Source organism: Ambystoma mexicanum, chromosome 4q (assembly GCF_040938575.1).
Source record: "Ambystoma mexicanum isolate Mex_15411 chromosome 4q, UKY_AmexF1_1, whole genome shotgun sequence".
Classification (NCBI taxonomy): domain Eukaryota; kingdom Metazoa; phylum Chordata; class Amphibia; order Caudata; family Ambystomatidae; genus Ambystoma; species Ambystoma mexicanum.
The window spans coordinates 325,097,615-325,118,690 of record NC_090928.1 but is presented as its reverse complement, the minus strand read 5'-3'; the positions used below and the strand labels follow the sequence as shown (position 1 = coordinate 325,118,690).

Genomic DNA, 21,076 nt, shown 5'->3' with positions numbered 1-21,076 from the left:
CAGGCGCAGGAGCAAAACCAGATTATCACTGACATACACAGGGGTATGACAGTGAGGTAGGCTGGCGTGCAGCCCAAAGAAAAAAAGCAAAGCAACAAAATAAAACTAGTAGCAGTTAATGGTTCACTGCAGCAGGTGCAAGGCGCCCGACCCTGTCGAGTGGTATAAAGGACTGGCATGTGGGTGGGCGCATACAGCGTGCAAAACATTAAAGGGAACGTTTATTGCAGTGCAAAAAAAGCTCCGGTCTCGTCCCCATGGGGCATATATCCCATCAGTATGGGCGAAAGGAGATGGTACATAGGAGTACGTTGTGAATTTATACCATAAGAGGAAGGCTGGGCATGGGAATAATGTTCTCTGTATTACTGCAGTAGCCACCTTTATACAGTGTGGAAGTGGTTTTAAGCATTGTCACCATATTCCAAATGCTACTTACCTATAACGATACATTTGCCTCTTGCCTTTGTTTTACATTGAATTGTGGCGATTAATTAGACATTTAGGGGTAGGTCTGGAATATTTATGTTTAAATTCTGAAAATCATACAAAAGGTCCAGTTGTCGGGAGGACACGTAACGACCCTCTTAGCATTTGTGTAAATTACATTATAAAGAAAAACAACCAATCCCTTCCAATAGGGACCCATTGGTAAAAAAGATTTTAGTGTAGGCAGAAAACAAATTAATTGATTTTATTTTCTTGTTTTAATAATCACACCAATATCATAGAAATGTGTCTACAAAAAACATTGCAGTCAATTCATTAACAATCATTAAAAAACAGTTATAAAAAGCACCGCACCAACCCGTGATCTTAAATTTCAAAAACATTAATCTTCAGACCATTTCATACCCATTCAAACCAATCTCATTCATACTTGTGCAACAACTGCAATCTATATTGTATGTTCTAAAAAGAAGAAAAGCAAAGAACAACCGGTCTAACCCATAGCCCTAAAAATGCTGACTGTTATTTGTAGTCATCAAGTGCATCAATGTAGATTTTGGTCAATTGGTATATATTCCCTGTCAGGCTGGGAAATCGCATTGCATTTCTCCTCTAAAACAATAACTATCCTCTGGGTGATACTGCTTCCACACAATGACAGTTGTCTCCCTAGGCTCCACCCCTGGTGGCCATCTTCAGATTTGGTATAGCACGTGAAGTGTCAGTTTGAACCAAGAAGAGCCACAGAGGGGAAGGCAGGAGGGTTCGCATGTGAATCCATGCCAGAGCCATGCTGGAGAACAGTAGTTGCAGTTAAATAACATGTTCCTTCTCCAGCCTGCGGTCTGGCATGGATTCACATGCTCAAAAGTACGATTAACTAGCAGTACATATACACAACGGGAGGTGGCAAGGCTCAACAGTACTAATACACTTACCCCTGGAACAGACTCACGTTAAACAGGTTGAGTAGAACTGCTTGGCTGACCCAGTATTCCTCCCAGGAATCCCTGTTGACAGTAGAATTTCGTGAAGGTGTGGGTGGACCTCCAAGTAGCAGCCCTGCAGATGTCGAGCAGGAGAAGACAAGAGGGATACGCTGTTGTTGCTGCAATGGCTCTGGTTGAGTGGGCTCTCGGCCGGCCTGGAAGAGGTCTGTTGGCCAGACGATGACAGTGCATGATGCAGCTGGAGAGCCGACTGGAAATGGAAACTTGAGACAGGGCCTTCCATTGATTTACAGGTCCAAAATTCACAAAGAGTTGAGAGGTCTTCCAAAATTCCCAAGTGCGTGCCACATAAAACTTAGTAATGTCCAGCGAATGCAACATTCTTTCCGCCGGCGTGGAAGGGTTCGGGAAGAAGACGGGCAGAACCAAAGGCTTGTTGCAGTGGAATTCTGAAGGAACCTTTGACATAATGGTGGGGTGGATTTGCAGCACCCTCACAGCATGGAAGGACAAGTATGGCTACTTGCAAACGGGTCTGGATCTCCCCGACCTCCCCTGGCTGACGTGATCGCCATGAGGAAAGCAGTCTTCCACAACAAACTTCAGTGGGGCCTGATGCATTGGTTCAAATGGGGGCCCCATGAGCTTCTTCAAGACCACACTGAGCTCCCATGCTAGAGCAGAAGCCTTCACTGGTGGAAAAGTCCTGGAGAGGCTTTTAAGGAACTCCTTGACGAGCCTGTGCGACAACAGGGATGGCTTACCAGGTATTGTGGTGTAACAGGATATGGCAGCCAGGTGCACCATGAATGAGGCGCAAGCCAGGACAGCTTTGACCAGGGAAAACAGATAGGGAAGGAGCTGCAGAGCGTGACACGCAGAGGCGTAATCTTCTGCACCCTGCATCACAGTGTGAAGCCTCTCCATTTATGGCTGCAGCACGCCAACATAAGAGGACGTTCTGGCTAGGATCTTCTTACATTCCAACAGTAGGGAATAAGGCGCAAACTCTAGAGCTGCAGGAGCCACGCCGTGAGGCTCAGCGACACGGCTCGTCCGGAAAGAAGATCAGGAAGCGGAGGCAGTCGGATGGACGGAGCCCTTGACAGATGAAGCAGGTCCAGATACCAGATCTGTCACGGTCACGCCGGAGGGATGAATATCATTTTGCAATGATATTGGCTGAGTGTGATGATGGTGGGGTCTGTGAGGATTCTGACCACCTTCCCTCGCAGCAAGACCACCCAGAGTTCCAAAACGCTGATTTGAAGGTCCATTTCCTCTGTGAGCCAGATGCCTCTGACGTGCAATTATCTGGTGTGGGCCGCCCAGCCCTCTAGGGAGGCATCCGTGGTGACAGTCGCCTGGTACTGTGGGACTTGCAAAGGAGCTCCTTAACTGAGATGTGGGTGCACTCACCAGAACTTGTGGTTGAGGACGATCTTGTCTGGCCAAGTGTCAGAGACCTGCAGCAACCGTGCGTCCATAAATTGCTGGAGAGGCTTCATCTGCAGCCTGCAAAAAGGGACTAGTTGGATGCAGGAGGACATCATGCCCAACAGCGACTTTATGGCTTGCACTGTTGTGGATTGCGCAGACTGGCGCTGCACCTTTCCTTTGATGGCCGTCGCCATGTCCTCCAAGAGGGTTGCCCGGCAAGCAACCGTGTTAAGACGGGCACCCAGGAAAAGAGGGTTCTGCAATGGGTCCACAGAGGACTTCAGATAATTGATGGTAGTAGTAGTAGTAATTTCTGTTCAGATACAAAATGCATTAAAACACATGATCATAAACAATTACAATAATAAAAAAGAAATTCGAACTTGCATCCAAAAATGCTATTCATTAAAACTAGAGAAAAATATTACTAAAAAGTTTGGTCATGCCGGTGACCTAAATCTATTGCGTGCATCCAAGGCCGCCTTAATAAAATTAACTATGCCTTATAAGAACTTCACATAGTCACAGTGCATAGCAAAAAACATACTGCCCCGAAGTGTTAGCAGAAGGTTCTTAATTAGATGTGGCGTTATCCACTGCCTCAAGTTATTTAAAAATCTACAGTCCAGCAGAAAATGCACTAGGTCTTCACCACACCCCAGTGGGCATACCGCATCCAGGCCAAGCCATGGTGCCCTTGCTCTAAGTGGCAGCACATTTAGCTTGGCCAATAAGTGGTTTGTTCGGCATTCAGCAGTCTTTATTTTGGTGATAGTCGGTGCATAATCCCGCTTGGATTGGCCTGGGGTTATAGAATCGCTGTCGTAACCAATTGAACATTCAGGTAAAATTCTAAAAACCTCAGCTGGGCTTGCAATGCCGGGAGGATAGCTCGGGGGCAACACGTTTGTCTTGGAAGTAAGACAACGCATAGCAACACAGGTGTGAATCCCAGGCTCGCGCTTAGAAACTGGTCCCCGGTATTAAGCGCATTATAAAAGAACAATTATAAATATATACTGACAATCCCTAACTCGTTTCTTAATGCATCCCCTGGGGCTCTAATGGGGAGGCCTGTAATTCTTCGTAGACCAGAATTCAACAATGTATCCAAACATCTGCATTGTGCTACCCCCCCCGCTTCCCCCTCAGCCCCTACAATCTCTGCACCATAGAGGATGGCAGTGTTCATCTTAGACACAAGTACCTGGAGGCACTTATCCAGGCGTTTGCCTCCAAAGTTGTAATAAATAGAAACATAAAATGCCTCTCAGACCCACTGTCACTTGTTGAATACTATAAAAACCTTGGATTTTAGAATATTCTAGGCCATGCTCTTTAAAATATTTGAGTACTCTAAACTCCTCTGAAGCCCCCTTTGCGCTACATCCTTAGATAATTGATGGAGAATCCGAGCAGACGAATGGTCTCTGCTGTGTGACGGTTTACCAGGGAGTGAGAGCGAGAGCAGATGAGTAAATCGTCCAGGTAAGGGTAGGCGTGGATGCCTTGAGATGAAGATGCGCTGCCACAGAGCCAAGAACTTAGTGAACACCCTTGGGCCGATTTCAGGCCGAAGGGCAGGGCCTTGAACTGATGGTGCTGTCCCTAGAACACGAATTGCAGAACCTCCGATGCTTTCGATGAATGGGAACATGAAAGTAAGCGTCTTCCAGATCCAGCGTCGCCAGTAAGTCTCCTTCCTCCAGTTGGCAGAGCACGTGCTGCAACGTGACCAACCGGAACTTCAAGTACTTGTTGAGACGTTTGAAGTCCAGGATCGGCCTCCACCCTCCTGACTTCTTCCATACCAGAAAGTATCTGAATACACTCTGGAGCCCCCGAGGCGCTGGGCGACAGGTTGTATCGTCCCTTTCCTTAACATGGCTTGAACCTCCTACAGCAGTTGAGCCATGTGTAGTTCTTGTCGCGCCAGGGGAGGAATCGAAGGATACCAGTGTTGGAATTCCAAGGTGTGCTCCTGAAGAAGGTGGTTCAGCACCCATTTGTCCGCCCCCCCTCCTCCTCCGGCATCAAACTGAAGAGTGCAGACTCCCCTGAGATCATGGAAAGAGCCAACCTGGCCCAGAGGCGAAGCCCTGGCGGGCTCATCGGCACCCAGAAGCTCCCCATGAGCCGGGACATAGTCATAATACTCGTCTGTATGAGTAGCCGTAGTGTCAGGGCCAGTAAAGTTTTCGGAATAAGGCGGTTTCTCCACTGCCAGGGTCAAAGGCCTCTGTGGCAGCGTCGGCTGACGCTTTGGCCTTGAAGGGCTAGGTTGATGCCTTGGCTTGGATGTCTTGGCTGCTGGCCTAGGAGGGCTGTGGACCGGACCAGGGCAGGCATAGGAGCAGCATGCTCTTTTGCTGTATTTCCGACACCAAGTTGTGGAGGGGGGTGAGAATGTCCAGTGACACGTCTCTGGGCACCGGAGCAGCTGGCAACAGATCTGGGCTGAAACAGAGGGGCAGATGGTTGATCTGGCTCCCCACATGGAGACCCCTCCTGAGACATGGGACCGAGGCCACTGTTATCCAAGTAGAAGTCCTCGGGCAATTGCTAGTCATCAGAACTAGCATAAATGTGGGGGGGGCGGAGGGGGAGGATTTCCTTGAAGACCCCATCAACACCATCAGGGACATCTTCACCAGCCTGGGAAGAAAATCTGTTGAAGGCAGCAGTTCCCTCAACCTACCCAAATCCTTTGAGAATGAGGCGACAAAGGGAACCTGCAACCTGAGCGGCGCAACAGCCACAGCAGCAGGCAGCCACAGAGGCATGGCCTCTTGGCATCGCCGTGATCATAGAAACCATGGTTGTCACCGGGTGTCTCGTCTATGAAGTAATGATGGTCGTCGTGAGGTGGACACGGATGAGGCAGACGAGGTGGACACAGATGAGGTGCCAGTCGACGAGGTTTGCGTCCTGAAAGAAGTCAACAAAGTCATGGTCTTGGTTGAAGGTGTCGTCAACTGGGCCTTCAATGGACCTCCCCCACATGACTTTCCTTCGTCAACTTGTCCTTGGAAGAAACTCTGCTTTGAAGGGGTCAGGGACTTACTCACGAAAGGCACCCCACCACTGGTAGGCTCACCGTCTACTGAGATGGAGAGAGGTAACGGTTCCTTCCCGAACTAGGCCCTACAGCCGCAGCGACCTTTGAGGGATCGGCAGCGTGGTGTTTAGCCTTCTTTTTGGATCCCCTGGGAAGGGGCATCCTCAAAGGACTACAACATCTTTCTCAGTAGAAGCACGCTCATGGGACCGGCCGGTCCTAGACGAAGAATGACTGCGCCCGGAGGCCAAGTCAGAGACCTTCCCCCTCCTTGAGCCACACCACCAGCCTGTAATAGTGGTCTTGCTTCGTCTTCGCCGGGAATCTGCAGCAGATCTGACATCCATCCTCATCGTGGTCTGGATGCAGACAATACAGGCACTTGGTGCCGATCTTCAAAGTAGACGTTTTTCAGGGCACATTTCTTGCAGGCCCCAAAGAGACTTCTCTTGCTTGCCTCGGACATTGTCGAGGCATGAAGTAGGCCCAAGCCTGGGCATTACCGAAACTTGTAGCGAAGATTCGATGATGGAAGTAGATCTTCGCTGACAACGGGTCGCCTCTGCCAGAGGTCAAACACAATGATCTACAATTAAAAGAATTGGATAAAACAATCAAAGTTATCCCAAAAACTCAAAGAATATCACAATACTCTAAGAGCAAGGTGAGAGGACTCCCGACACTGAAATGTGCAGTAAAAATCTGAAGATGGCCATCAGATGTGGAGTTTAGGGAGACCACTGTCATTGGATGGGGGTAGTATGATCCAAAGGACAGGGATTGGTTATAGAGGAGACTAGCAGTTTTCAGGCTAAAGCTAATCTTTTTTTTATTTATTTTTTTATTTAAAATGTTAGTTTAATTTAAACTTTTCATGTGTTGATATTATTTACACATTTCAATTGCCACTTGGACTTGTTGCATAGCAGATGTTACCTCACTATGCTCAGCGGTTAATTGTCCAGTTCCAAAATGGTCTGTAAAAATGTAACTATGGTGTAAATAAGTTTCTTTTCTTGTCCATTCATTATGCATTTCTATCGCATTTCCGTGTCCATTTGATTTGCTGAGATATTAAAGTGAGATCCAAAGGCTAGCCTCTTGCTTGTTAGTTCTGGGCATACCATGAGGAGATGGTAAATTGTTTCTGGTAATTGTTCCCCGCAAAAACAACAGTTTCCCTCCAGCTCATCTCTTTGCCGTGTTGACACTAGATCTTCTCTAGTTGGAAGGATGTTTAGTCTTATCTTCATGTATATATCCCGGATTGTTGGATCAGGAAACATTGTTAGATACTCTGACATCTCAGTTATTGCCCTTATATCAGTAGGACATTGTATATTCCTTACGTATTGTGTTTTGGTGTTACATGTCCTCATCCAATCGTTCATTTTTTTCTTTGCGTGCTGTAGTCTTTTTTATAAGCTTTTCAAGTGATATGTCCTCGATTATCATGAGCTGTAAAATATTTCCTTTACATGACTTTAATATTGAATTGTTCAATGCATTCGGGTGTTCACGCAGGATTTATATTGCCGGTATTTTTCCTTCCGATAACAGTTTGCGAAGCATGTCCATTTGTTTCCATTCGACAATGGAGATTATTGATTGTGTTGCAATTTCGTGGCGTATTCTGACCATTGGATAAGAGGATGCCAATTTCAGGATCTTGCTCCAAAAGATGCCCACTAATCTTGTCCAGGTTGCCTCCTGTACGTATGTCATAGCTTCACTTCCATAAGTTATGGTTGGTAATACTTTTTGTTTGTAGAATGACAATATTGGTTTGAACGAAAATCTTCCACATTTACGGTGTATTACACATCCCTTTTTTTTTTACCAAGAATTCCCATTATTGGGGTAGTTGATAAGGGTCCCACGGGTAAAGAGAAGTTTTAATTGCGCGCACCATATTGGTGGCTGGGGTGACAGCGATGTTGACATAATATGGCAATTTATCATGAATCCAGAGTAGCTAATGAAAATGAGACATGCGTTTTTAGTGTTTGTGTTTTAGTTGATATATTTTCGAATTGCATGTGCGCAGCATGATAAATGTCAAAACTGCTGATACAACAAACGCAATAAAGGAGTGTTGGGCCACATATCGCTTAACATCCAGGCAGCGAGGAGCTCTGTGCGTGCATGCAAGGAATGAGATTTGCAATGGGAAAATCAGTGGGGGAGGATGCGGTAGTCCTGAACATACATGTATAGGTACACATACATGGGTGTCGCTAGGGAAATCAGTTTTGGGCAGCATGAATATACAGATCTGTTTTGCCGCAGAGTTCTCTGATAAGTTAGGAATTGTGCTGGCTGAAAACCTGGGTTGGGCAATTGAACTCTAACTGAGAAGCTAGTTTTACAAGGTTGGGGAAATACAGCCACATCTGCAATGAATATCAGATGGTCTGTTTCGGGCAGCCTTTTTTATCGCCTGTGTGCACTGTGAAGGGGAGATGAAATGTCTAAGTATATAGGAGTCTTATTGAACCACTGGATTTCGGCCACCTGCTAGGGCTGGATTTTAGGGCCGGACAATTAAACCGGATGCAGGTTGATTGCGGGGAAACGAGAACCAATAGATCATGGATTTTCAATAGAGCTGTCAAAGTGTGGGATGAAACCATGTGGGCTGTAATGGTAAATCGCATAGTTTAGAATGAAATGTGGACACCAACACTTTTGGGCGATAAAAGCAGCAACAATAGCTCAAAAAGAAATTTGTTTGCTCCTCTTCACATCAATAGCATTTTCACAGAATAGCTGTGTGCGTCACAAGAAGGGGTAAAGGTTTCTAACCAGATTGAACCTGTGATAATTGAAATGGATTGCAAGTTGCGTAAACTGTATAACTAGGAGATGAGGCTATGGCCAAATTTGGAAAGGCCCCAGAGAGGGGTGTAGTGTAAATATGAAACATGCAATTATAAGTTAGAGGATGGTGCTTAAATGAATGTAGCCAATAAGGAGTGTGGGAACTAAAGGGAATATGGTTACATGGTATAGGTTTAACCAATCATGTGTGGGGGGGGTTGTCTCTGTGACAAAACCGTTGGGGAGTGTTTTAACTGTTGCAAATTGTATAAAATGTGTGTTCTTTGCGTGGTTCGGGGAGACAGGTTAGTTCAGACTCTTGACGTCATCTAACCCCTACCGGCCGTTTGTACAATAAACTTGCTTTACGGACAAAGCTTGTACGTACTCTTTAAGGGTGGACCTGCTTTTGGTTACGGTAATCAAAAGACTCAATCCTACACCAGCCTGACCTCTGGGAACATTCCTGAGCACATGAATCCATGCAATTCCCTATGCTGGAGAACCTGAAATACTGAAACAAACGACCACTAAGTTAGCATTTTTTTTGTTCATACTACTGGAGCCACACTAATAAAACAGAATCCAGTATCCCATACAGATTAGGACACAAAACGAAGGTCAATAAAGTAAATGGTTCTACTGAATTATTTATTCTGAAAACCAATCTAGCTCTAAACAGTGCTACTATGCTTGATCAAAAAGTCACCCAGGTGTGGCGAGATAGGTGCTTGTAACATAGACAACAAAAAAAACTTTGGTACATTTGTGATGCTCTTCTCACTAGAACAAACGGGAGCGAAGCCTCTTCACCTACCAAGATGCACAACTGACTATCTAGCAGTGAAGGAGCATTCTGCTGATATGATAGCCCAGTGGGTTGAACACTCTCTGCTGAAGTTTGTCTGTAATCTGCAGATAGCAGGTTCAAATCCCGGCGAGGCCAACTCAGCCTTTCATACTTGCATGATCGATAAAGTAGTACCATCTTCGGTTGGGTGATCATAAATGGGTGTAAATGGTTTATGTACAGCACTGTTGAGAAAGTTGTAACTGTTGCTGCATACACAGGATGGGGGGAGTTGGTGAGTCCCCTTTTCCATTACTACTATACTTTAGAAAACTAGTCAGAAACATGATATAAAAAATGAATTTATTTGCACTAAAATATTAACGCCTCTCCCACATTTAGGAAGAGATTCCGTTTGGAAGATTCAATGATGAAGAAATGATATGGCATTTATAACGCACATTTACACAAGTGTTTATAGGCGCGGCAAGACAAGGAGGGGGGAACAAAAGGATGACAAAACAACAATCTTAATAGGCTTTGTGTCATTCAGATCGCGCAGGTGCAGGGAAGGGGAGAAGTGCAGCGGGGAGGGGAAGTGCAGTCAACTCACAAGTGCAGCCAGCCGGTGGCTCATAAGTGCAGAGCGAAGGGACTGTAGGGTTGCAGATACAGACCATTAAGTGGTGGGGGGCCCAGAGGCAGTGCAAGGGCAATTGGGCATGCAGCAACCTGAGCTTGAGATCAGAGGGTGACCAGTGCATGGAGCAGTCGGGACCACAGTATGTGTGCCTTGTCATTTTGTAATGTGTTTATGTTCATTAATGCTCATCAGAATATTGGGAGAACAGCAGTTGGCCTTGGGTTCTAGCTCATGACATTTCATTATAACATACACTGAGTAGTTGTCATTTTCTCATATAATCTTCTTTAAAGTAGGCTGCAATGCTTTACATTTTGGTCCACTAGAAAGATATTAAATGGGTGTAGGCTTTAATATTAGTCCAATATTAGCCAAAAAGTATTGTACCAACCTTGGATGGATTAGTTTAATGTTTCAGACAACCTTGCCTCTTTCCTGCATATTCAAGCGAATAAATGGCAATGGCATTAATTAGGAGTTTGACCAAGGTCACCAATTCAGTTTCAAAGTCCTGATCAAAACTATTATCTTTTTATCACCCAACGGTTCCTCTTACTAATTTTGAAAGTGTATTCGATTTACAAGCAGTTTATAAATCTTACCCTAAATGAGTCGTTCGGCATATTGTAAAGTTTCATGAGATGGGAAGTTCAAGACTAATACAGAAAATATTGCCGGTATTTGCAAACTTTCCATACAAAGACATCATTTATTGTCAGACCAGTATGCCAAACGCAGCTTCTGGGTTGGTGCTCCCTTTTCTCCATATTTCTGATTATATATGAAAAAGTAAATGGAAAGTTCCCAGCTATGGCTAGAAAGTGCTGAACATCTCTTGTTGTAAATTGCAAAATATCTGTGAATGAAAGTCACATACCCAAAAATCAGCATGTTGTGAATTTATGACTTCACGAAACAAGGAAGAATTACCAGTCAGCGTCTCCTGTCAATTATATAGTGCATTAAAGTTAATAACACAAGACAATGTCACAGGAAAACAGTCCAGCTCACCTGTGGGATCAACGCCTGATGCTGCACAGTTGCGAAGAAGGATATCTATCAGTTTAAGGCCTATCTTGGTGGATTGCAGACCTATTTTGACAAGAACCGCCTCAATGTTTGGCGAATGCATTCCACAGTAGGGTGACATCAGCAAGGCAGCACAAGTCTGCAGAAGATTAGCGGTGGGAGCAGCAGCACTAGCCATCATCGATTCCAACTCACTAATGTGAGTGAGGCAGTGATGAAGTAATCTTAGCCACCCAATGCTGAAAGACATAAGAAAAATAGCTACACAAGTGTAATACTTTAAAACATAAGGCGAGAATTCTATGTTATTAGAAATGTCCAACATTCAGCAAAATCCAAACTGTGAAACTGCAGATTCTAAGCATAAGAAGCCCAGCTCAACTGGCGGATGTATTAACCATTACTTGATGTGCTATCTAGTCTGAAAAATTCCATTCCAGAAATATTGTTTGTTGGACATTTCATCTTCAATATAAAGACCACTCAATGGGTCCTATTTTGTACTAGCAGACATAGCATTCAGGATTTTTTATTAGAACAACATGAACAACTGCAAAGGGGCTGCTGCATTAAACCAATATATAAACAAGCTAAAGATACATCTTTGTTGTGGGCACCAAATGCCACTCACTCTCAGCCACAAAATAACAGTTTATTGTGCAGAAACCAAATCAGACCAAAGAGTAAAAGGCTAGGCAGAATTGTGCTTGAAGCAGTTGACATTCCAGTTTTTAAGAGATCAAATAGGATAACTTCCTCATGTTAAATAGAAATCTCACTGTGAGAACTATTTGCAGATGGGGTTAAACCTAAGGAGGAAACAAAAGTTTAAATAAAGGAGTTTTGTTTTAATTTAATATGAATATGTTCAACTAAAACAGGAGCAAAGCAGGTGTGATTCTTTCTTATGGATACTTACCCGACTATACTGCATCTTTGAAACACTAACTTAGTTAAAGTGTCATATCTATTATTTAGCAACATCATTTAGGGTCCTGATGAAGGGGCAGCATAATGAAATTAAATAATGGCAGCAATTGGCATTATAAGAAAACAATGGCAATTTTCAACAATGGAGAACAGCCACGGTGGGTACAGTTGCCAAACCTAGATCTCCATACATCACTTTACATAATGCCAACCAGGAGAATGCTTAGCAAGCAAAGATCTACAAGACAGTTCGAAAGAAGTTAAACCCAGAAAGAAAGGAGCACAGAAAAATGAAACAATGTCCCCCTTTAACCACCCTAACACAAGTGACTTTGCAGAACTAAAACATTGCAAACCTATCCCTTTAATTCAAGCAACAAATGATGTTACTCTCATGATAACCAGAATTGTTTTTCTTGGTTTCAAACACAGGAATATTCGAGAATCAGGTGGATGGCACAATAAAGTGGTGTGCAGTCCATGAGAGTAGCCACTAGGTATGTAGCAGGCTTTTACCTTCTCAAGCTTACATCGATTTTCACTGGTTTTGTTGGTGGTGAAAAACAAATAAGCATTAAACCCAGAAAACAATGAAGTTTGACAAAGATGAGCATTCTTGGCTAGAGACGAAGAAAAACCGAGTGTTAAAATTAGAGCATCAGGAGTATCTGCTAAATGACTTAAGCATGGTCTGTGGCACAAGGAAGTACAAAAATATGAAACCCTCAGAGATAGAAGATTATGACCATCTCCTTTTAAAGATAGAACTTGTGATGGACAGTAGTTTTATTGGAACAGGATAGGAGGGTGGGCCTGCAGGGACACGGATTAATTATTTTCTTTATGCTTCATCAAAATGTCACGTGTGTGGAGACATAGGTGTTTGTTGCATAATGTGCAACAACAACTATAGTACATTTGTGACGCTATGCTCACAAGAAGAAATAGGAGTGGAGTTTCCTCATTTAACAAGATGTACTGCTGAAAGTCTAGCAGTGAAGGGTCTTTCTGCTGTTCAGAAAGCTCAGCAGGTTAAGCACTCTCTGCTGAGATTTGTCTGTAACCTGAAGGTCTGTTAGGCAGAATCCTATGCAGTGCCCTTAGGGACCACTACACACAATTTAGACTACAGGTGGCAATACCAGTTTTACCTTTTGTACAAGCCTGTACTACTATGTTAAAGTGGATGCAGTATTTGAGCAGCCAGGCTTATCTCAAGAGCATATGAGCAGTAGCAGAGATTACACAAAGGGACCACAATTACTGTGACTCAAGCAAACACTTACTCAAGGTTTCAGGTAAAAAAATTATAAGTACATTCATTTTTTTAAACCATTTGTTATAAACACGACACATCTATTCATTCAAAAACAACACGTAAAATATACTACAACTAACCAATTCAATTTGTACTGTATACTTCAAAGTAAGTTACCTGTGTTTTAGCAGACCGGTGTTATGAAACAAAAACGTTACCTGGAATACACTTGCAATCACTTTTTGACAGTAATGACAGTTCGGTCTTACTAAAGAAATGCGTATCCGCGGCAAGAAATGTTACCGGGGCAAAAACACACTTAGCACCTGAGATACCCAGAGAGAGTTGGGGCAAAAATCATAGGCAATACTTTGTCAAGGCAGACAGAATCAGAGAACACTCAGACAGAAATTCAAAAGTCAATAGGCCGGAGCCAGTGTCAAGTGGAATAGGGTTCCTGTTGTCGAGGATCACACAGTCAGATAGTTCACGATTCAGCGTAGCCAGGAGTACTTAGATATTGTCAACAGAGGAAGCAAACGTTATAAGGAGGGAGGAAGACAAGGGCAAGCCTTGGAGGCGAAGAAAAGGGATTCACTCAAATTCCTCGAGCAGAACACAGTACCTTATTCAAGGAAGAAGCTGGTGCCACGGCAGTTCTCCTGGTAGTTTCCCGCAGACCCTCGGTTCCTGGAGCTTCGATCCAAAGGAGGACGTCTGGAGGGGTCTGAACCACACAGGGATGAAGCCGGCAGCAGCGACGGTGAATAAAAGATGCGCTCCTTAAAAACAGGAGAGGCTCTTCAGATGGCTATCCGGACCACTACAGCAGTGTGCAGCAATTTGGACCACCAAGAGGATCCTCTGGCTGTTAGAAGATGAGCTGGTTATCCCCACCAAGCTCAAGGGAAGACGACTCCGGACTGGATCTTCTCTGGTCGTCGAAGGGTGGGTAGCTCAGGACTGCAGCAGGGCTTCACCGGAACGGGACAGTTGCAGGAGTCGACTTCTTACCGCTTCTCTTCGGTTCCTTGTAGTTCCAGTGGTGACTGACTTCCAGCCCAAGAGTCCTGCCTTTTATGTTAAAATCCCCCATTCACACATCCTGGCTGTCAATCACACAGCAGGGGGGTTGTCAGACCCAGACAACCACCTCAGCCATCATGACAAAGTGAGACTTGGGTTTCCTAGGATACCCTGTGCAGGGGGTGACTACACCCCTTCCTCACATTCAACCCACCTAGACACCCAGGCGCATATAGGAGGGCTTCTTGGCAGAAGCCCACCAAAAGACAATGAACAAAGAAGGCAAACCTGGTTTGCCGCGCAAAGTAAAACACAAGGACATTAACAAAAAGAAATGGTGAATAAACCCAACCGGAGCCAAAAGAAAAAGTATTTGGTCAAGCGGGTTTAAGTTCGAGGCAAATATAATAGCCTAAAACAATATCACGTTTATATAGTATAATCACGATAGAAAAGTTAGGGTAGATACCACTGCCACCAGGCAAGTCTAAATGTTAAAAGAGCGAAACAATGCTCTAGGAGGTACAGATAAAAAGGGCTAAGGATTAACCCTTTCCAGTACTCCATGTAAGACGGGGTGTACTGGATCTGTGGTTAAATGACTAAGTAAAGTTAATGGCAACTTTACCCTTTTCTAGGAGACAGTAGTCAGCCTCAGAAATGGAGTCGGTGGGAAGTCTAAAAGACAACCCTGTGTCACTGCACTGAAGGTGCAGTGTAACACACAAAAGAAGGAGGCTACTGAAGTGTTGTACTCCAGAGTCCACAATCACAAAACAGCTGAAATACACATGGCAAAATATAGGTACGAGTGGGAAAAAGGGGTACAACTCTTACCAAGTGGAAAAAATAAAGTCCAGAGATCCAGCAAAGCTGCTGGGGGACTCAATAGGTAAGGGAAATTAGCCATTGAATGAGAATTCTCCCTAACAAGGTCACAGGTTCGAATCCCAGCAAGGCCAATTCACCTTTCATACTTCCATGGTCTGTAAAGGAGTACCATCTTCGGTTGGGTGATCGTAAAGGTTTTATGTGCAGCGCTTTCGCAAAAGCTGTATATAAATTACACTAATTATGTCTGAGCGCCTATCACAAATGGGAAGCACAAATAAAATGGATGTCCACAAGGCAACACTGCCGGTAGCATTTTGTAGTTTAGGGGGCTAAGAACGCATTAATAACCTTTGGAACATTTATATCTGATGGATTCGACTTTTCTGACAGAATTCTCATTTGAGCAATCTCCACCAGGATTTAGTCTGGCTTTGGAGACTCAACAACCATCCTGAAAATTTTTATTTGAGAAACCTTGTCATCCTTCTGACTCGCCACAATTCCCTGAGTAGACCGTTCGCTCTCCCATGAGTTGGAACATTCGGGAAGTTCTGGAGGGGATGTTTGCTTATTTGGGGACGAAGCAGGAACAGTCTCAGACTTCTTGCTTTGCTGTTGAGAGGCTTAGGACAAGGAGTGCTGCCTGTCTGACAACGTCCTCCATGTTCTTCTTTCAGTAGGGAGGCTAAGTACCTAGTTGATCAATGCCTGCAGGTGGCATATGTTCTTTTCCACCTCACTATCGAGAGGTCTGGCTCTGTTGACTCCTCCAACCTCTTCTGATTTGGAATGATTTCTTTCTTTGGCCCAAGAGGGCCTCTAAATTCTCAATATTAAGGCTGACTAGCTGCTATTTTGGCCTTGGAGGACTCGCAAACAGCTCTTACTATGCCCAATGTTTGGCATTTGTTTTAGAGGATTGCACCATACGAGTTCATTATGTTGTCTTTGAACTGGGGTCTAACATTTTTGATGGCAACACCGTCTGAGATCTTGCATTTGTGCCATTCGAGGTTATTCCCCTTTAAACCGATTTATCTAATTTTCATTACTACTGTATGGTGGGTAAGTGCGCTCCAGTTTCTTTACATCAAGCCAAGGAGACCGTGACTTTGAAGATGAACCTGTGCTTAATTACCAAGTTTGACTGTCTTCAACCAACCTCACAATGTCCGACTTCTGGCATTAATCCTTCTGCCTCCTTTTCCTAAGACGAGGAAACGAGGAGAGGTTATCTCCTTTCCCCCCGCCCCTAAGGGGGCTCTCGTTATTTGTCTCTCTAATGAAGGACATCCCGAAGGACAACTCGCTGTTTTTCAGCTTTGCTGGTCCCGGACTGGCAGGAGTGTTAAAAACATTTTCAAGATGGATTATTCTCTACTAGTCACTATATCTGCTTTGCTATTGTGTCCATCTCTCAGGTGGCTAAATGGGCGTCACTGCATATGTCTGCCAAATACTAATTACCAAAATCCATATCTGGCGAGGAAGCCTGCTTGTGTTGTACAGTGCCCTGGTGTAAGTGATGCTTTCGCACTGTCTTCTCTGTTATATACTGCTTTAGGAGTTTATCTAATGTGAGGAATCTCTGGTAGGAAGGTATTTTGAAAAACAAATTACTTAGCTTTGGTAATGTTCTATCTGAATGATTAGTTCTTCAACCCACAGACCTACTACTTGTACGGAATGCTCAGAACTTATTACAGTTCCTAAATCTGAGTCGGAACAGAGGCCATGCGGTGCAGCTAACTCCATATATACCACCCATGACATAAAAATCCAGATCCCAATGCAAGGGAGCAAGTGTTAAATGTTGGAGAGTCTGTGTGTCAGAAGTACAAAAATGTATTTATGGATGGTATAGGGAAGGTGAAGGGTATGAAACATTTTCTTGAAAAATGGGTGTAGGCCAGTTGCAGCAAAATTGTGTCCTATCCCGCTGTGCTTGAGAGAGGGTGTCAATAAGGAGCTTCACAAGTTGTACGAGTTAGGAATAATAGAGTGGGTTCGACACAGTGGATTTCTCCTTAGTGGCGGTGAAAAAGTCATTGGGGGAACTGCGTTTGTGTGTAGACTTAAGAGAAGTCAATAAGTGTGCGGTGGTGGAAAGACACCCATTGCCCAATTGGAGTGAAATATTGACATTGGTTGGTGATGGCAGGGTTTTCTCAAAACTGGATATGCCGTCAGCGTATCATCAGATTGAGTTGGATGAGGAGAGTAGAAGGTACACAGCGTTTATTACACAGGAGGGTATATTCCAGTTCAGGAGGATGCCGTTCAGGATGGTGTCTGCGTCGTCCGTGTTTCAGAAGATGATGTAGGGTACGAGTTATTACGATGCGTCCAATATGAGACAGAACAATTTGCAGTTCACTAACCTGGGCAGCGGGCGGACTCCGTATCAGCAACAAGGCAGATAGTGAAGGCCTCCCGGGAAACCCTGCTCCCTCCCAGCCGTTAGCATCAGCTGCGGAGGAACCACAGTCCCCAGGGAAAACCCTCCGGGGAAGAAAAACCCTGTGTTGTTGTGACGGGATACTGTAGACCTTCGGGATGAATCAGCCAGCTTCTCTTCAAATGATCCGGTGCAGACGAAGCTGGTCCTGGACGAAAGAAAGTAGAGGTGAGTTTTCTCCACTTTCGATAGTCTGTTGTTGATACGAAAAGCTATGATAACTTACTCCGGGTATGGAGTTGAGAGATTCGAGAAGTCTGTGTAAAGTCTTCGAGAAGGGGGGGAGTCCTACGAGGAAAGAGAGAGAGTTTCCGAAACCCCGAAGCGGATGTTAGTATTTGAGCTGCTAAGATTGGGGAAGAGGATTGAAAGGAACAATAAACCCTCAAGAACTCACTCTTTGGGCTGGAATCAGACCTTATAGGAGAGGTGGTGAGCGGACGGAGGACGGAAAATGGCCTAATGGAGGAAGGGGCAGAGAGAACAGGAAGTTAGATACAGAAGACTAAAGATAGGAGGACGGGACATGAAACAGATTCCCTAGGAACGAACTTACGAAGCGCCGATCTGGAGAGTAGCGACGCATTTGCTGAACTTCTTGGTCGGGTTATATGGAGTCACATGATCGTCGCGGCGTGAAGGTAAACAACGTGCAACCTCTGCAGCGTAAGCTTCACAAACAGATTCAGAGGCGTCCGCCATCTTGGGTGAGTAAGAATGCATTGTGTTGTACACCCGATGCCGTCGCCAAAGCGACCATCGGTGCAAAGGTGTAACAGTATGCCCCCTCCTACGAGGCGCACAACCCGGCTTCCCAGGGTGCCGCCTAAAAAACCGTCGAACCAACGAGGGAGCATGAACCCCCGATGCCAATTCCCAAGTCCGTTCGGCAGGAGAATAGCCCTTCCAGTCCACGAGAAATTGCAACCGGCCTCTGTGATATCTGGAATCGCAAATCTCTGCCACTTCATACTCCGGTCCCGTATCTGTCATCATCGGAGGAGGACGAACTGCAGGGGTGCGTTGAAATCTATCCTTCACGGATAATTTAATCTGGGAGACGTGAAAGACCGGATGAAGACGGGCCCAAGAAGGAGGCAACGCCAATCGGACTGCCACCGGACCAACAAATGCTTTTATTTTAAATGGTCCAAAATATTTGGGCGACAGTTTGGACGGCACCAAATGTCTCGGGAGGAACCGGGCTGATAACCAGACCGCATCCCCGACCTGAAGGGATGGCAGATCTTGTCGACGGCGATTAGCTGCCCTCTTGGCTCGATCTTGGGCGGCTAGCAGAGCTATTCGAGCGAGCTGTTGACCCTTCTGAATACCATCGACTAGACTGTCTATTCCAGGACATCTGGAGGAGGACTTTGAGATGGACGGTTCAAAGGATGGATGATAACCATAAGAACAGTAAAAAGGACTGGTCTTTAGTGCCGAATGACTGGCATTATTGTAAGCATATTCCGCCAAGGGTAGGAGATCTCCCCAATCATCTTGTGCCGCAGAAACAAAACAACGCAAATATGTTTCTAATGTTTGATTTAGGCGCTCAGTCTGGCCGTTTGTTTGTGGATGATATCCTGAGCTAAGGGCTCTATTGATTCCCAATGTTTGACAGATACCCTTCCAAAATTGTGAGATATATTGGGGACCCCGATCAGACACAATAGTGTTAGGAAGACCGTGTCTGGAGAAAATGTCTGATATAAAGATTTTTGACATCAGAGCAGCCCCGGGGAGTTTTTGCAAAGGAATGAAATGGGCCATCTTCGTGAAATAGTCAATAGTCACCATAATGGTGGTGTAACCAGAGGACAACGGAAGATCGACAATAAAGTCAGTGGAAATGACTTGCCAGGGCTTGTCCGGAATCGGCATACAGGTGAGTAAACCAAAAGGTGGATACCTGGGAGTCTTAGATTGTAGACAAACCGTGCATGCTGATACATAATCTTGGATATCCTTGGTTATTCCTGGCCACCAAAAATGACGAGTAGTCAGCTCAAGGGTGTTTTGATATCCTCGATGCCCGGCTGCCTTGGAGTCATGACACATGAACAGGACTTCTTTCTGAAGTGTCGGGGTCGGAATAAACACTTGATCATTAAAAAAGTAGTATCCTTTCTCCTGAGTCAGCGAATGAGTCTCTTGTAAGACCCTGCAGATCGGATCTAGACGTGCCGTTTCCTGTCTGACAATATGTAGAAAATCAGTCACTGTTGCCAGAAATTTAGCCTTAGGAAAGAAAGGTTCTGAATGGAACTTTTTGATTGGAGGATCCTTTCTTGAAAGCGCATCTGCTCGGAGGTTTTGATCTCCGGGAAGGAAAGTAAATTCTATCCGAAACGGTAGAAAAAAATGAGCCCAGCGAGCTTGTCGACTGTTTGTGGTATGGGCTTGTTGTAATACTTTGAGGTTGTGATGGTCGGTTCGAACCTCGACCGGGTAGGCCGAGCCCAGCAAGAGATGTCTCCACTCCTCAAAGGCTCGCTTGATTGCCAGCAATTCTTTCTCAAGGACTGAATAATTTATTTCCGAGGAGGAGAAGGTTTTGGAGAGATAAGCAACTGGTCTTTCTTCTCCTGACTCGTCCTTTTGCAAAAGAATTGCCCCTAGAGCATGGTGAGACGCATCAGTCTCGACAATGAAGGGTCGAGACTGGTCTGGGGTGAGCAAAATGGAAGCAGACGTGAAAAGATTCTTTAGTTCAGAAAAAGCTTTCTGCGCAGGGTCATCCCAAACGAAAGTCTTCCCCTTCTTCAGAAGACTGGTAATGGGAAGCACGGTCTCGGAGAATCCTGGGATGAATTTTCTATAAAAATTTGCGAATCCCAAAAATCGTTGGACCTCTTTGACGTTTGAAGGGGAAGGCCAATCTAGAATAGCCGAGATCTTCCGAGGGTCCATCGAAATCCCCTGGGCAGACAGCACGAACCCAAGATACGTCACCTGGTTCCTGTGGAACTCGCATTTTGCCAGTTTGCAGTACAGCTGGTTGGCCTTAAGTCGATCTAATACCAAATTGACATGTCCGATGTGTTCCTCTATTTTCTGTGAAAAGACTAGAATATCATCCAAATAGACGATTACATAGTGAAGGAGTACATCGGCGAATAGATGGTCCATAAAGCGCTGAAAAACAGCGGGAGCATTAGCCAACCCAAACGGCATCACCCTATATTCGTAGTGACCGAATGGGGTCCGAAAGGCAGTCTTCCACTCGTCGCCAGGGGCGATGCGAATCAAGTGATATGCCCCTCGTAAATCCAACTTGGTATAGAGAGAAGCCCCTTGAACGGCTTCCAGAATGTCTGGGATAAGCGGCATTGGATACTTATCCGGAATGGTGACCTTATTGAGCCCTCGATAGTCTATGCATGG

The 21,076-nt window shown here is 45.0% G+C and overlaps 1 protein-coding gene across 5 annotated transcripts in view; it reads right to left on the bottom strand.

Moving 5' to 3' along the window:
* The window catches only part of BIRC6 (baculoviral IAP repeat containing 6), a 3,097,233-nt gene that overhangs the window by 799,651 nt on the left and 2,276,506 nt on the right, over nucleotides 1-21,076 (bottom strand). For all 5 annotated transcript variants that reach the window (XR_011268132.1, XM_069607902.1, XM_069607904.1 and 2 more), the window contains one exon: nucleotides 11,163-11,419. Coding sequence is in view for 4 of the 5 variants with exons in the window: in XM_069607902.1 (XP_069464003.1) it covers nucleotides 11,163-11,419 (257 nt within the window). In the remaining variant the exon portion in view is untranslated. The remainder of the gene's footprint in view (nucleotides 1-11,162; nucleotides 11,420-21,076) is intronic.